Source organism: Tupaia chinensis, unplaced genomic scaffold (genome assembly GCF_000334495.1).
Source record: "Tupaia chinensis unplaced genomic scaffold, TupChi_1.0 Scaffold143796_1, whole genome shotgun sequence".
Taxonomy (NCBI): domain Eukaryota; kingdom Metazoa; phylum Chordata; class Mammalia; order Scandentia; family Tupaiidae; genus Tupaia; species Tupaia belangeri.
The window spans coordinates 1,406,587-1,420,300 of record NW_006203646.1 but is presented as its reverse complement, the minus strand read 5'-3'; the positions used below and the strand labels follow the sequence as shown (position 1 = coordinate 1,420,300).

The 13,714-nt window shown below is 41.3% G+C and overlaps 1 protein-coding gene across 1 annotated transcript in view; it reads right to left on the bottom strand.

The window, feature by feature from the left end:
• Positions 1-13,714, bottom strand: part of ATP10B (ATPase phospholipid transporting 10B (putative)) — a 132,699-nt gene that overhangs the window by 63,546 nt on the left and 55,439 nt on the right. Inside the window, exons 6-9 of the mRNA XM_027766957.1 lie at positions 9,569-9,700; positions 5,731-5,858; positions 3,327-3,579; positions 1,597-1,835 (exon numbers count right to left, since the gene is read on the bottom strand). Of these exons, the coding sequence (XP_027622758.1) occupies positions 1,597-1,835; positions 3,327-3,579; positions 5,731-5,858; positions 9,569-9,700 (752 nt within the window). The remainder of the gene's footprint in view (positions 1-1,596; positions 1,836-3,326; positions 3,580-5,730; positions 5,859-9,568; positions 9,701-13,714) is intronic.

Below are 13,714 nucleotides of genomic sequence, written 5' to 3'. Positions count from 1 at the left end.
GCACAGACTGACAGAGTATTTCCTTTGTCACAGTCAGAAAACTCAGTCCTGGGTTGTGAATACTAGATAGTATTTAATTTTATGGCAAATGTATTTAATATCATATTAGGGTGAAAAAAATCTGGAACCTACTACTGATATGTACCATGACTGCCAAAAAAAAACAGTTAAATACATATACTTGTGTGTGTGTGTGTGTGTGTGTGTGTGTGTGTAAATGGGTAATACAAACTGGAAGAAAACTGGCCAAAAGGATCATTTAAACAAATGGAATTTTCTAATATGAGAAAAATAGTAATATTCTGATACTAGAATAACAATGAATGATTAATGATAATTAATAACTATTAATAGAATAATGTTAGTGTCTCTTGTTGAAGATAACTGGGGGTCTATTTGGCCCTTTCTATGAGCACATAAGATCCAAACAATTTTTTAATATAATTCTTTTTTTTTAGATTGACAGAATATTCATGTGCTTGCCAATAAGAAAGAAAAAGGAGAGAGGGAGAGAAAAAGCCTTGTTCAATAGGTTGTGGTGATGCTGGAATCCCTTCTCTTCTATTTCTCCATTCTGTCAGGATTTTGTGCAGGCACATTCAGGTGCCCAGCATGTTTGTCAAGCCCCTGGGGTAGAGATTTGAACCAGGGTTGGCCATGTGGGATCTAGCTTCCTTAGCCACTAGCTATAGGATGGCTTGTTTTTATGTGAACAGAAGACTAGAACAGGAGTCAGAAGGCCCTAGACCTGGCCTTGATTTCTAGAGAATGCTGTGTAATCTTGGGATATAAACTCAGTTTCTTCATCTGCTATCTGGATCTTTATTGATGCCTGTCCTAATAGATTAAATGTGAAGGTATCATATGCAGAAAGCCCCAGAACAAAGTTGCAAACTCGCATGCCTATGAGACCAGGAAGTTAACCTAAGGGAATGAAGCAGACTGGGTACTTTGGACATAGGTATCCCTCGTTCTGTCCCATATGGCCTCATCCTCACACACTAGTGTTCTACTGCTTGTGTCATGGCTGGACCTAAAACTTATTTTTGGTAATCACCAAAAAATACATTCTCCCATATTTTTCAAATGCACAAGCCTTATCCCCCCTCCCCACTTTACAGAAACATGGGCATAACAAATATCTCTTTCTCTGAACTGTATAATTGGAAAAGCATGCCTAATGAGCATGCCACTGGCTCTCAGCTCAGTGATGGGAATAAACAGAAAAGGGGAAGCTGTCATGAGCTGAGGATCGCTTGTCCCATCTAAGTGGTCTGACCTCTTAACTCAAGCCATTTGTGCCATGAGGAAATGCTGACTAATCATGCAAAATGTTTCCAATTCCCTATTTAAAGGAGAAGCCAGGAATATATACATTTATGTGACATCTGTCAATTTCTAAACATTGCATATTTCAAATTAAGAATCATATACACCCATACAATGTGAGGACTATCTCTATATGTGAGGCCAAGGGCCACGGTTTTGAAAGCTCTTCAGGGTCCATATAGTCTTCTCTTTTACATCCCAAACCTTCTCCCATCTCTTCCCACCACAGGACACTTGCAATTCAAAGGGAAAAAGGCAGAGACTTACTATGGAGCTGCTAAAGGCCACAGGAGGCTGTGGGCTTTCCCAGCGCCCCATGGACCTTTGACGAGAGTGACCCTGGATGGGCACCCGAGCACTCTGGCACCTCCTCAAAGACTGAGAACCTCCTTGGCCTCTCAGAGTTGCTGGACCATGGGCCCATCTGACGGGGAAGGACAGGCATTGATATTGGGTCCACTCTTCACTGTCTGAGTCTAGCTCCTTTGGGGTCTCCAGTCGCTTGGCTGCAAGAAAGGAGTCTTGTTATTGTCCCAGTCATATCTTGGCTGGACCATGTTTGGGGAGATCCTAGTTTTTAGGGGTGAGTATAAGACCATGAGAAGTGCTTATGCTGCTCTGAAAGATTGGCAATGAATACTGGAGAAAATAGGGTGCAACTAAGTCACCCAGGTTCAGATCCTGGCTATACCCTGTGTTACAATGACTTATGAGCATTGACTTAACTTGTGTCTCTATTTCCTTAATTAAGGGTGTTTTAAAAAGTCCAAAACTCAGAGGGTTGCATTGAAGACTTAATGATATATTAAAGTGGTTATCTTATTCTAAGTACTAGTAATGGTAACTGTTATCATAAAAAGAAGAGATCAGAATCTCCTACAAAATGGTTAACTATTGGGTTGTTTGGAAAGTCATGATGCATTTTTACATGCAAAAACACATCCTGACTTTTCCCTATGACCCAATTATTACCATCACAAAGAAAATAGGGCTGCCTAGAATATCTCCTTTCTCTTTCTCTATCCTTCCCACCCAGAAGAATGAATGCTGTTCTCTTGAGAATTTCTTCTCTTCATTAGAAAGTGAATGTGTGTCTGTATTTTACTGAGTGGGAGCGGGGGTAGAGGGTGGGAGTGGGGAGCTAGTGTGACCCTGAGGAAATCAGGTCAGTTTTATCAGCCATCTTCATTCAGTTTATGCAAGATAACAGTCTACACATTTTATAGCCATTATCTCCGGAATCAAAATTTGGTCTCCGTGAAAATCTAAGAAATCAGTTAGCATGGAAGACATTTTCTGGATATGTCAAATCTGACCGTATCCCTATGCTTAGACCTGTCCTGACTTGTCAGATATGGTGATCTGAGAAATTCTAAACCTTGTCTGTATGACTGGCACATAATTAACACAGTTGAAACATGTCCTCAGTGCATTCCTGATGGGCAAAATTCCTGCATTGTAAAAGGTACAGAGATCAACCAGAGGGGTACGATATATGGAGTCACAGATTTTGTGAGCAAATAACTTTACAGGTAATAAGAATAGCACTGATCTGTGATGAGGAAAATTATAGGGATCCAGGAAATAACTTTCCAAAATGCCACACAGTCTTTTTTTGTTTGTTTTGGAGAGATTTTTACTATAAGGTATGTGCACTTGCTGGATAGACAGACAAAAGTGAGAAATCAGTCCCCAGGAGGGGTGGCCACACCCCAGTCCATTCTCCTCCATTCTCCTCTTGGGATTTGAAGCACACAGACACACATGCCCAGCGTGAGTTTCAAGCCTTGAGTTCAGGACTCAAACCATGGTTGGCCATGTGGGATTCCAGGGACCTAACCATTATGCCATCTGCTGATCCTGCCACACAGTTTTTTATTTATTTTATTTTATTTTTTTTTATGGGAGCCAGGATAATGTCTTTTATCTCCTTTTCTCTCAGGAGAGCAGGGCATTTATTTTTGAAAAGAGGAATGGAAGTCCCTGAAAGCCCTTACCATTTTCTTGGTGAGAATACTCGCTGCCCATGATGGTGCAGCGCCGAAACACCATCTTGTTCTCCGTCAGAGTCCCTGTCTTGTCAGAGAAGATGTACTGGATCTGGCCCAGGTCCTCAGTGATGTTGAGGGCTCGGCACTGAATGGATATATCAGTATCTTCATCGTACAGGTCAAGGTCATTGTGTAGAAAGAACACTTGCCCGAGCTTCACCAGCTCAATGGACACGTACAGAGAGATTGGGATCAGCACCTGAGGGGAGATAAATTCTTACCATAATGAAAAATAGTTCCCTGCCTCGGGACCCTCACTAGTGGGTAGCAAACACATTTAATGGAAAGCTAATGTCAGTTCACAGGATAGAATTTTTCTGAGAAATGAAAACTCAATGACTTCACACTTTCCATGGAATTCTTAGGGTAATCTGAAAAAGATAACCTCCTTCATCTAGCAATCTTTTTCACATGGTAGGCACTCTCTATTGGTTGTTGATGACTGAGCTAGAAGGAAGTAGAATTTCTTTTTTTTTTTTGGAAAGGTTTTTAGTATAGGGCACGTGCGCTTGCCAGACAGACAGAGACATAGAGACAGAAAGCGAGAAATCACCCCCCAGGGGGGATGGTCACGCCGCAGTCCCTTCTCCTCCATTCTCCTCTCGGGATCTTGGGCATGCATGCACACGCACCCGGCATGAGTTTTAAGCCACCAGGTCCGGGACGTGAACCGCGGTCGACTATGTAGGCGTCCAGCGACATAGCCATTACGCTAACTGCTGGTTCCCAAAGGAAGTAGCATTTCTATCCATCATTCCTGAGTCTTCCTGGATCTCTGTTCCACCAAGCACTGCCACCTACTTTACAGATACTCAGATCTATTGTTGATTTCTGTCTGCTGATTCGACACCTAATATTTATTGACTACTTGCTGGTATGTCTGATGCTGTTCTAAGTCTTGGAAATGGGAGTCAACAGAACAAAATCATTGGCTTTGAAGGACTCACATTTTAGTGATAGTAAAAAACCAAATAAATATATATAGGGTGGTGGTAAATCTCATGAAGAAGAATAAAGAGAAATGAAGAGGGCATGTGATGTCTGGGAGGAATTTAAAATTTTTTAAAAATTTTTATTTATTTTATTTTATTTTTTATAAGTCATGACTCTTGAGCAAAGACCTGAAGAAATGAAGGTATGAGTCATTTGGTTATCTGTGGGAGGGTCATTCTGGGTGGAGGGAAAGTGAGATGCTGGACAGAGGCAAGAGACGAGGTCAGGGAGGTAATCAGGCTATCAGACCACTAAGGCCTTGCTAGCTGTGGCAAGGGCTTTTGAACACTGGAGGATTCTGTCCAGAGGAGGAGTGTCTTCTGATTCACATGTGAAAAAATCTTACTCTGTTAGATGAGTGAATGAATAATTGAAAAAGGCTCACTAACCAAAGAACCATTAAGCACCCTCAAATATAACAAGAAATCTAATGTTGCTAGAGCGTCACCACACTAAAACTAAAACTTCCTTCGTCTTTTCATAGATTTATTTTTTAGGGAACAGGAAAATATTTTAGTCATCTTTTTTTCCCCTTACAGTTTGTAGGTGCTATGTATGTATGTATGTATGTATTTATTGTTCTATATGAGGCTAATTCTCTCCTTTTTCATCTCAATCAATGCTAAAACATTAACTCACGGTCTCTTTCTCTCAAGACTTGGACTTGAGAATTCTTTGTAGCTCATAGTAGCTGCTTTATTTTTCTAGATTTTGTTCCTTGACCATTAATGTTTTATCTGTTCCATATTTGGCAAAGGGACAAGCATATGTAATCTAACTTTTAATAGAAAAGTCTGATAATATTTAACTCTGGCTGTTATCTGTGGGGCAGAGTTCCTTTCACAAGGCAGGTCTAGTCCTGATGTTACCCCAAATGTGAATACATTTGGTCTTCGGCAGCACAAAAGTTAGGAACATCAACCCCCATGCAATAGAAAATCTTAGTGTAACTTTTACTTACCCCCAAACTTAATTACCAATAGCTTCCTATTGATCAGGATCCTTACTGATAACATAAACAGTTGTTAACATGTATTGTGTATGCCATATGTATTCTATACTGTATTCTTACAGTAAGCTAGAGAGAAGAGATGTTATTAAGAAAATCATAAGGAATAGGAAAATGTATTTATAGTACTTACTGAAAAAAGTCCATGTTTAAGTGGGCCCACACAGTTCAAACCTGAGTTGTTCAAGAGTCAGCTGTACTTTCAAAAACAATAAAGCGATAGGCATTTCCTTATCTCAGTTCAGTTAGTTCCTTCTTGGGACAGCACTAATTTTTCTTTATTTTTGTAAAGTCAGAGGGGTACTGGCCACGAGTCTCCTTGGACCCCTAGTTAGGAAAGCTTCCTACCTGGAGCAGGATGATCGCTGTGAGAAACATGTAGAAACCCCCAAGAGCAGGAGGAAGGAAGCGGCCCTCTGCATCTGGCACGTCAAAGGGAGGGTGTTCTTCAAAGGTCCCATTCCAGAGGCTGTGGCCTGAGAAGAGGCAAATTCAGAGATGAAGCAGAATCTATGCTCAATTCTAAAGTTGGTCAATGGACATTAGTCCCTCACCCATTCTTGAATATGGCTGAACTTTGGAGGAGCTCATCCTGATTCCATACAACACAGCTCTTTCTCTCTCTCTCTCTCTGTGTGCGTGTTTGTATGTGTGTGTGTGCACACATGCATGAATTATGTTCATTGAGTTCTTAAATTATCTTTGAGGTACTCTGTTTCAGTTCTTTGTTAGGCATTGAGTCTGTTTCACCAGAGGAGATTAGCATGGGAATTATTACATTTAATGAAGTCCTGTTATAAAAGGGTTGGAAAGAGAAAATGTGACTTGTGTTCTTAGTTACATGGTGGAAAGTTCATGGCTGGGGAATCTTGACGGACCTATCCCTTATCTTCCCTCTTCCCCTTTCAGTACCCATCTATGCATCCTCCATCCATCTACCGCTCTATTTCTCTGTTTACCTGTTTATCTGACCTGTTATCCAGCATCTATTAATTTATGAAGGAGTCAGTCTTAGTTCTTGTTCTTGAGATGTTCTCTACCAAGTTAGGGAGCCAGACATATAAAAGCAAATCCCATATCATGTGAGATGCTATGCCAGAGCCTGGAATGCTTTGAGAGCCCATAGCAACAGCACCAGATGCAGACTGAACTCTCTTTTTCCTTATCTGCAAATAGAATAATAGCACTGTCATCTGAGGATTATGTAAGATGAAGTGCCCCCAGTACCTGCTATAGAGATCTCTGAACCTCAGCATCCTCATCAGTGAATTAGTAATAATATCTTCCCCTTTTGGCTCTGACAGGTCTCGAAAAACCTGTTTCAGTGCAGAGGCAATAGTTCCTTCAGTGTCTCTGAGGGCGCATCAGATAAGATGGAGGTACTTTGCTAGTTTGCCTGCTTCCCTCTTGGCTCCAGGAACTCTCCTTACAGCTGTGAGCCACAGCCACCCTTGTGTGGAGTGCTATTAGACACACCTATTAATTAAAAACCCCAGGCAGCACAAGACTAACTTCCTTTGTTTTCACTGTAGTGGAATCCAAGCTCCTCTGAGCTCCAGGAGTGGCTCACCCATTCAGACACTATTTTTATTTTATTTTATTTATTTTTTTGGCCAGAGAATGTGTATGCTCACCAGAGAGAGAAGAGGGAGGGTAGAAAGCAACCCCCTCCACCATGGGAAATGGCTATTATGTTACCCCTTCTCCCCTATGTCTCTCTCCTTTCAGGATTTTGGGCACATGTGCATTGCCAGTGTTTTTCTTAAGCTACCGAGTCTGGACTTGAACCACACATTTGGCCATGTGGGGTCTGGCTGCCTTATCTACCTGGCCACTGAGCTGGCTTAGCACTATCTTTGTAAAGACAGTGATGATTACAGTTTCTGAGTAAGGAAAGTAAAGAGCAAAGACCATTGTTACCCATTCACTTTGGGGTTGGCAAAGGGTTATAGACTCAGAACAGGATCCTTATGTGTTGATTATTCCTACTTCTTTCGAGGATCTCCTTTAGTGTCCTGAGAACTATTCTTATAGTTAGTTAAGCCATAAAAGGGGAGAGTGAGTAAGAGCTTTCGCAAGGGCCCCTATTTGCCTATACTCTGAGTATCAGCTTAAATGGCTCCAAACCTGCCTATCCTGCCTCTAAAACTTGACCCTGCCACATACCTCTTCTGGTGATCGCCTACTCCACTCCACTGGGGAATCAGTGACAGCAACTACCTCTTCAAGAAAGACCTCTCTTTGGTGCTCCCATAATATATCCCATAATAATGTCCCTAGCCCCCAGGATACATTTTAATTCACTGACCCTGTGAATATGCTATCTTAAATGGCAGAAAGGACTTTGCACATGTGACTAAGACATAGATCTTATGGACCAACTGATGGCATGGTGGTTAAGACACTGGACTCCCACATGGCCAACTGCAGTTTGAATCCCAGACCTGGCAGCTTGCTTTCTCCCTTTCTCTCTCTTTCTGTTTCTCTCTAGTGACTATGCATACTCCATAGCAAATTTAAAAAAAAGATGATAAATAAAATAAAATAAATAATTCTCCCTCTCCCCCCAAAAAAGTCTTAAGATGGGGAGAGTATCCTAGATTTTCCAGGTGGAGTCAGTGATGTACTTATGTGCTTGTAAAAGAGAGGCAGAGGAAGATACTGTTATAGACAAGAAAGAGATATGGGCAGATTGGTGTATTATGCTTTAGGATGGAGGAGGGGGATATAGGCAGCCCCTAGAAATTAAAAGAGAGAGGTATAGAGTCTCTTGATAGAGCTTCCAGAAGGAATTGGACCTGTTGATTTCCTTTTTTTGGGAGAGGTTTTTGCTGTAGGGCGCATGCACTTGCCAGATAGACAGAAAGAGACATAGAGACAGAAAGCGAGAAATCACCCCCCAGAGGGGATGGTCACGCCGCAATCCCTTCTCCTCCATTCTCCTCTCGGGATCTTGGGCACGCACACACACACGCCCGGCGTGAGTTTTAAGCCACCGGGTCCGGGATGCGAACCGTGGTCGACTACGTGGGAGTCCAGCGACATAGCCATTACGCTAACTGCTGGTTCCCAAGACCTGTTGATTTCTTCACCTTAATGCAGTGAAAATGATTTACAGAATAAATTTGTGTTGTTTTGACCTTCTAAGTGTGCATTCTTTTTTTCTTAGATTTTTTGCCATAGGATGTGTGTGCTCACTGGAGAGAGAAACAGAGACACAAAGAGAGAGGTGAGAAATCATCCCATAGGGGGATGACCTTCTCCTGAATTCTTGTCCAGGGATTTTAGGCATGTGTGCACACCTCCTTTTCTTTTTTAAAATTTATTTTTAATATAAATTTAATTTATTATTAGTTTATATTTTACCAAAGAGAGAGAAAGGGAAAGTGAGAAAGCAAGTCACCAGGTAAGGGATGCAAACTGTGGTCAGTCATGTGAGAGTCCAGTGCCCCAACCACCACAGCATCTGTTGGTCCCTTGCATATTTTTCAAGCTGCTGAATCCATGATTAGAACTGCATAGTCAGCCTTGTGGGATACAATGCCTTAGCCACTATGCTACCTGCTGACCCGGTATGTGTTCATGTTTTTAAAAATACTGATTTATTAGTTTATTGTTCTTCAGTTCTTCAGTTTGACCAGAGAGAGGCAGAGAAAGAGAGAGAGGGAGAGGGAGAAAGTAAGCTGTCAGGTCCAGGACTTGAACCATGGTCAGCCATGTGGGAATCAGGCTCCTTAACCACCATGCCAACTGCTGGCCCATTGTGTGTTCATTTTTTTTTTTTTAATAGTTGCAGTCAGAAGCTAATACAGTGATACTGGTTGTATTTCTGATTCTGTTGATGTGTTTGGACTTCCTGGATTTTAAAGTCCTAGCTGGACTTTAAGTTTTGAGGGACAGATCTGTTACTGATTCATCTTGTTATCGTCCCATGCCTGGATTTAGTAAATATTTCTTGACAAATAAATGATAGATGATATTTCTAATGTTTGAAGAGCACATACTACTTTCAAGAGATTTTTTATTCACACTTTGATTTCATGGCCTCCCATTCAAGTAGCCAGGATAGGTTTGATTTTTAGGGTTATTTTATGTATGAGAAAACAGAGGCTCAGAAAAGTGAACCAAGTTGTCCAAAGAAATAGAAGATTACTGTGTTGCTGTTTCCTTCCAGAACATTGCTTACCTATAGCTACAATGAGGCACATGAGGAAAAGGAGTCCAATACAGAAGAAGATGTCTGTGTTCATGCGCCGCTCAATCTTGCTGCGTTTATACCTGGGGCCGCTGTTGTTCAGCATGGCTTTTGTTTCATGACCTTTAAGAGAAGAGGAGGAAATCAGTCCTGTGGCCCTATCTGTTCTGCCTCAGGTAGGCTGCTGGGAACAGACTGAGAAGCCTCACATAATTGGTTATCAGGTGTTCACCAAGCAGTCCCTATATGCCAGACACTGTGGTGGGCGCTCATAGAGCTGCCATGCACGTGTTATGCACTCTACACTTCCAGAGCATCCCTCATTTTGTAGCTTATGGATTTGTAGGTTTATTATGACACATTTCTGGCAAGTGATAGATAGTAAGGTGTCTCAAGGAAGGGCGATTTTTTAAAAAGAAATTGGCACAAAGGTACTGCTTTGGCTGTTGTAGATTAGTGGTGGGATACAATGTAAGCAGATAGTTTACATTATGGCTAAGATACACAAGGAAAACATAAATATGATAGTTACTAATAAGGCCCATGAAATAACTAATAAACAATAAGTAAAGAGTTGAGGCACATAAGGGATGGAATTAGAGAATGAGGTAAAGGAAATCCTCTCAGAAGAGGTAGTATTTCAGAAAGCTTGAAGACAGAGAGAACTGGGAGAAGGGAGTGGTAGGCGAGGGGAACTCCGTGTGCAAAGGCCCTATAACATGGCAGTGTTTGGGGCCAGTAGTTCTCATACTTGTTTCTTTGGGTGTTGCCTATGCAAGAGTAGTCGAGGCCAAGAGCTCTGCCTCCAGCATTAATCTTGAGCAGTTTTACACCAATATGAGAGTTTCACTTAAAATTTTGTTCAAAGAAAGGATTACAAACTTTGAATACAACCAATCTCGTCCAGTAACTCCCTTTTCCCAGTTGGGGGAACTGAGGACCAGAGAGTGGAAGGCATCTGCTGAAAGTGAAAGAACAAATGAGCATCAGCAACACAGTAAGAATCCAGGATTCAAATCCCAGTCTGTTTTCCTCCCACCAACCTGAGATATCCAAGAGCCAATAGTCAAACTAAGACTTTGTCTTTAGTCAGAACCTTCCCTTCGGGGTTGCTGAATTTTAACTACTGTGCTATACTGCTTAGCAGTCAAATTAAAAAATGCCAGTCACACATTTTCTGTGCAAAATTAAAGAAAACCAATATATCAGCTGCAGAAATAAATGGCTTTAATACTGTTTAGCTGGTTGCCTTTTAGATTTAAAGTAGCAACAAAACAGTTGGAGTGAACAAACTCTAGGCTTATTAAATTAGACTCAAGTTGCTGCAGTGTGAGAGGTTCTGGCACCACAGTGAGCACAGACCAATAGCACTGATGGGACCATAGGCTTTCTGCCTGCCTCAGGCTCACCCCATACTTGGACTCGGTGAACAACCCCCTTTACCCACCTGTTCCTCACCCTCTTATATCCCTTGGTCTTTGGCAAGAGTTGGGTTTAGTGGGGGGACATTGTGCTATAGTGGTTAAAGAGGGGTTCTAGAGTCAGACAGAATTCAGCTCTGTAGATGCTTAACCTTGAGTTACAAAGAGTTAATTCCAGGAGACATATGACCCTAGGTGAATTAATTCCTTGGCGTGTGTGTGCTTGGGAGAAAGGGAGTGAATAAATATATAAAAAAGCACCTAAATTAGTTCTTGGCACACAGCAAGGGCTTGATAAATGCGTGCAGTGGGGGGCCAGAGGGTGGCACAATAGTAACACAGTGCTCCGTGAGGCTGACCCACATGGGAAGGGTGTGGATTTACAGGTGGAGACCACCCTGAACATGCTGGGCATGTTTGTGCCTACTTTGGGACTGAGTGAATCTGGGGGTGGATTACAGCCTGAAGGCCCTGTTTGGTGTGCTTTCTCTCTCTCACTCATGGGAGAAAGAAATAAACTGAAAAAAAAAGTTTGCTGTGAGGAGCACTGGATCTCTTTCTTCTGGAAAACTCTTTCCACACTGGATGTCTTTCTTCTGGAAAGCTCAACTTGATCTTTTGGGGCCTTTGCTTCTGAGGGTCTCCTATTTTATCCATTGATAATATCAAGAGAGAATGATAATTCCGAACTAGTTGTTTTTTTTACCAGGGGTGATTGTACTTCCCAGAGTACATTTGGCAATGTCCTGAGAATTTTTGGTGATCATGACTTGGTGGGTGGGTGGGGAGGACAAATGGTGGTGCTAAGTATAATGGGGAGAGCCCTGGGATGCTGGTAACATCCTACAGGACAGCCCCATTTGTAAGAAGAATCCTGACCAAAATGGCAACAGTGCCAAAGTTGAGAATCCATGCTCTAGACACTCACACTGAAAACAACTATCAATAGTATCACCCTTGAGCCACTCTCTTTCTCTGCTTGGCTGCTCCTACCCCTGGAGAGTGTATTTTCACTTTTCCTTAATGAACTATCCTTAAGGCAAAAAGCCAGAATCCATGTGCATCTGAGGTGGGTCTAGCCCTGCTCCTTTAACTGGAAAGCCTCTGCCCCAAACCTCTCTTTCTGGCCCACCCCAGTGAAAACCTAGGTAGGAAGTAATGTATAATCCATCACATGACCAGAAACCACCACAGAGGCACAAGAATTTATGGGAAATTAAGAAAACATCTCTCTCCTAAGGGGAAAGAATAGCCCTTCATCATCCACAGACAGTACAATGGAACTTGTGAAAATATCAGATAAAGAATTTAGGATATTCATAGTGACAAAGCTAACAGAGATGCAAAAGAAGAGAGACAACGAACTCCAGAAAATGCAGGAGAAAAGAGACAATGAGTTCCAGGAGGTAAGGAAGTTCTTCCACAATCTAAAATAGGAAATACACACCATAAAAAAGAATCAAACAGAACTGCTAGAGATGAAGGCTGTAATACAAGAAATCAAAACCTCCCTTGAAAGTATTAAAAGCAGATTAGATCTCATGCAGATCTCCAATGTAGAAGATAAAACCTTTGTCCCAGAAAAAGTTAAAAAAAAAAAGACTCAGAAAATAACCCCCCAAAATAAGAATAATATATGAATAATACTAGATACCATTAGATATCTAAACATCTGGGATAATTGGTATCCCAGAAGATGAAGAAACTAATCAGGGCATTAATAATCTAGTCCATGAAATCCTGGAAGGAAGCTTTTCAAACCCAAAGAGGCATTCAAATATCCAGACCAAAGAAATACGAAAATACAAAGGACCCCACGTAGAATCAACCCAAGAAGATCTTCTCCAAGGCACATCATAATTAGATTGACCAAAACCACAGACAGAGACAAGATACTAAAACTAGCTAGAGAAAAACGTCAAGTTACTTTCAAAGTATATCCCATCAGGCTAACATCAGACCTTTTGTCAGAAACAATGCAAGCAAATAAAGAATGGGAAAGTATATTCAAAGTGTTAAGTGAAAAACAATTTCAACCAAAAATACTATATCCAGCAAGATTATCCTTCATATGGGAAGAAAAGATAAAAACATTTTCGGATAAACAAAACCTGAAAGAATTTACCAACACTAGACCAGCTCTTTGAGAAGTTCTGAAGGGAGTACTATACCAGGAAAACTAAAGACAGAAAGGCAAATAAGAGAACAAAAAAATGACCAAGAACAAGGCCAACTTAATGGTAGGGCCAAGTTCTGAAATATCTATAATGATGCTGAATGATAACAGAAAGTTCAGACTACAGTAACACTGCAAATTCAACAAAAGAGAGATTATATGAGACTGAACTGGTGAAATAGAATTCTATGATTTTTTAAAAAATTACTGATTTTCTTCTATGCTTTGTCTTTCAGATTTAAGCATTTTTGTTTTCTTTTGAGTTGTTGATAGGTTCAGCAATTTGTTAACAATTTTTTTTTTGAGAGATTTTTGCTATAGGGCATGTACTCTTGCCAGAAATACAGAGAGAGACAGAGAGACAGAAAGTGAGAAATCACCCCCAGAGGGGCTGGCCATGCCACAATCCCTTCTTCTCCATTCTCCTCTCAGGATCTTGGACACGTGCCCAGCATGAGTTTAAGCCACTGTGTCCGGGACTCAAACCGTGGTTGACTACATGGGAGTCCAGTGACATAGCCATTATGCCAACTGCTGGTT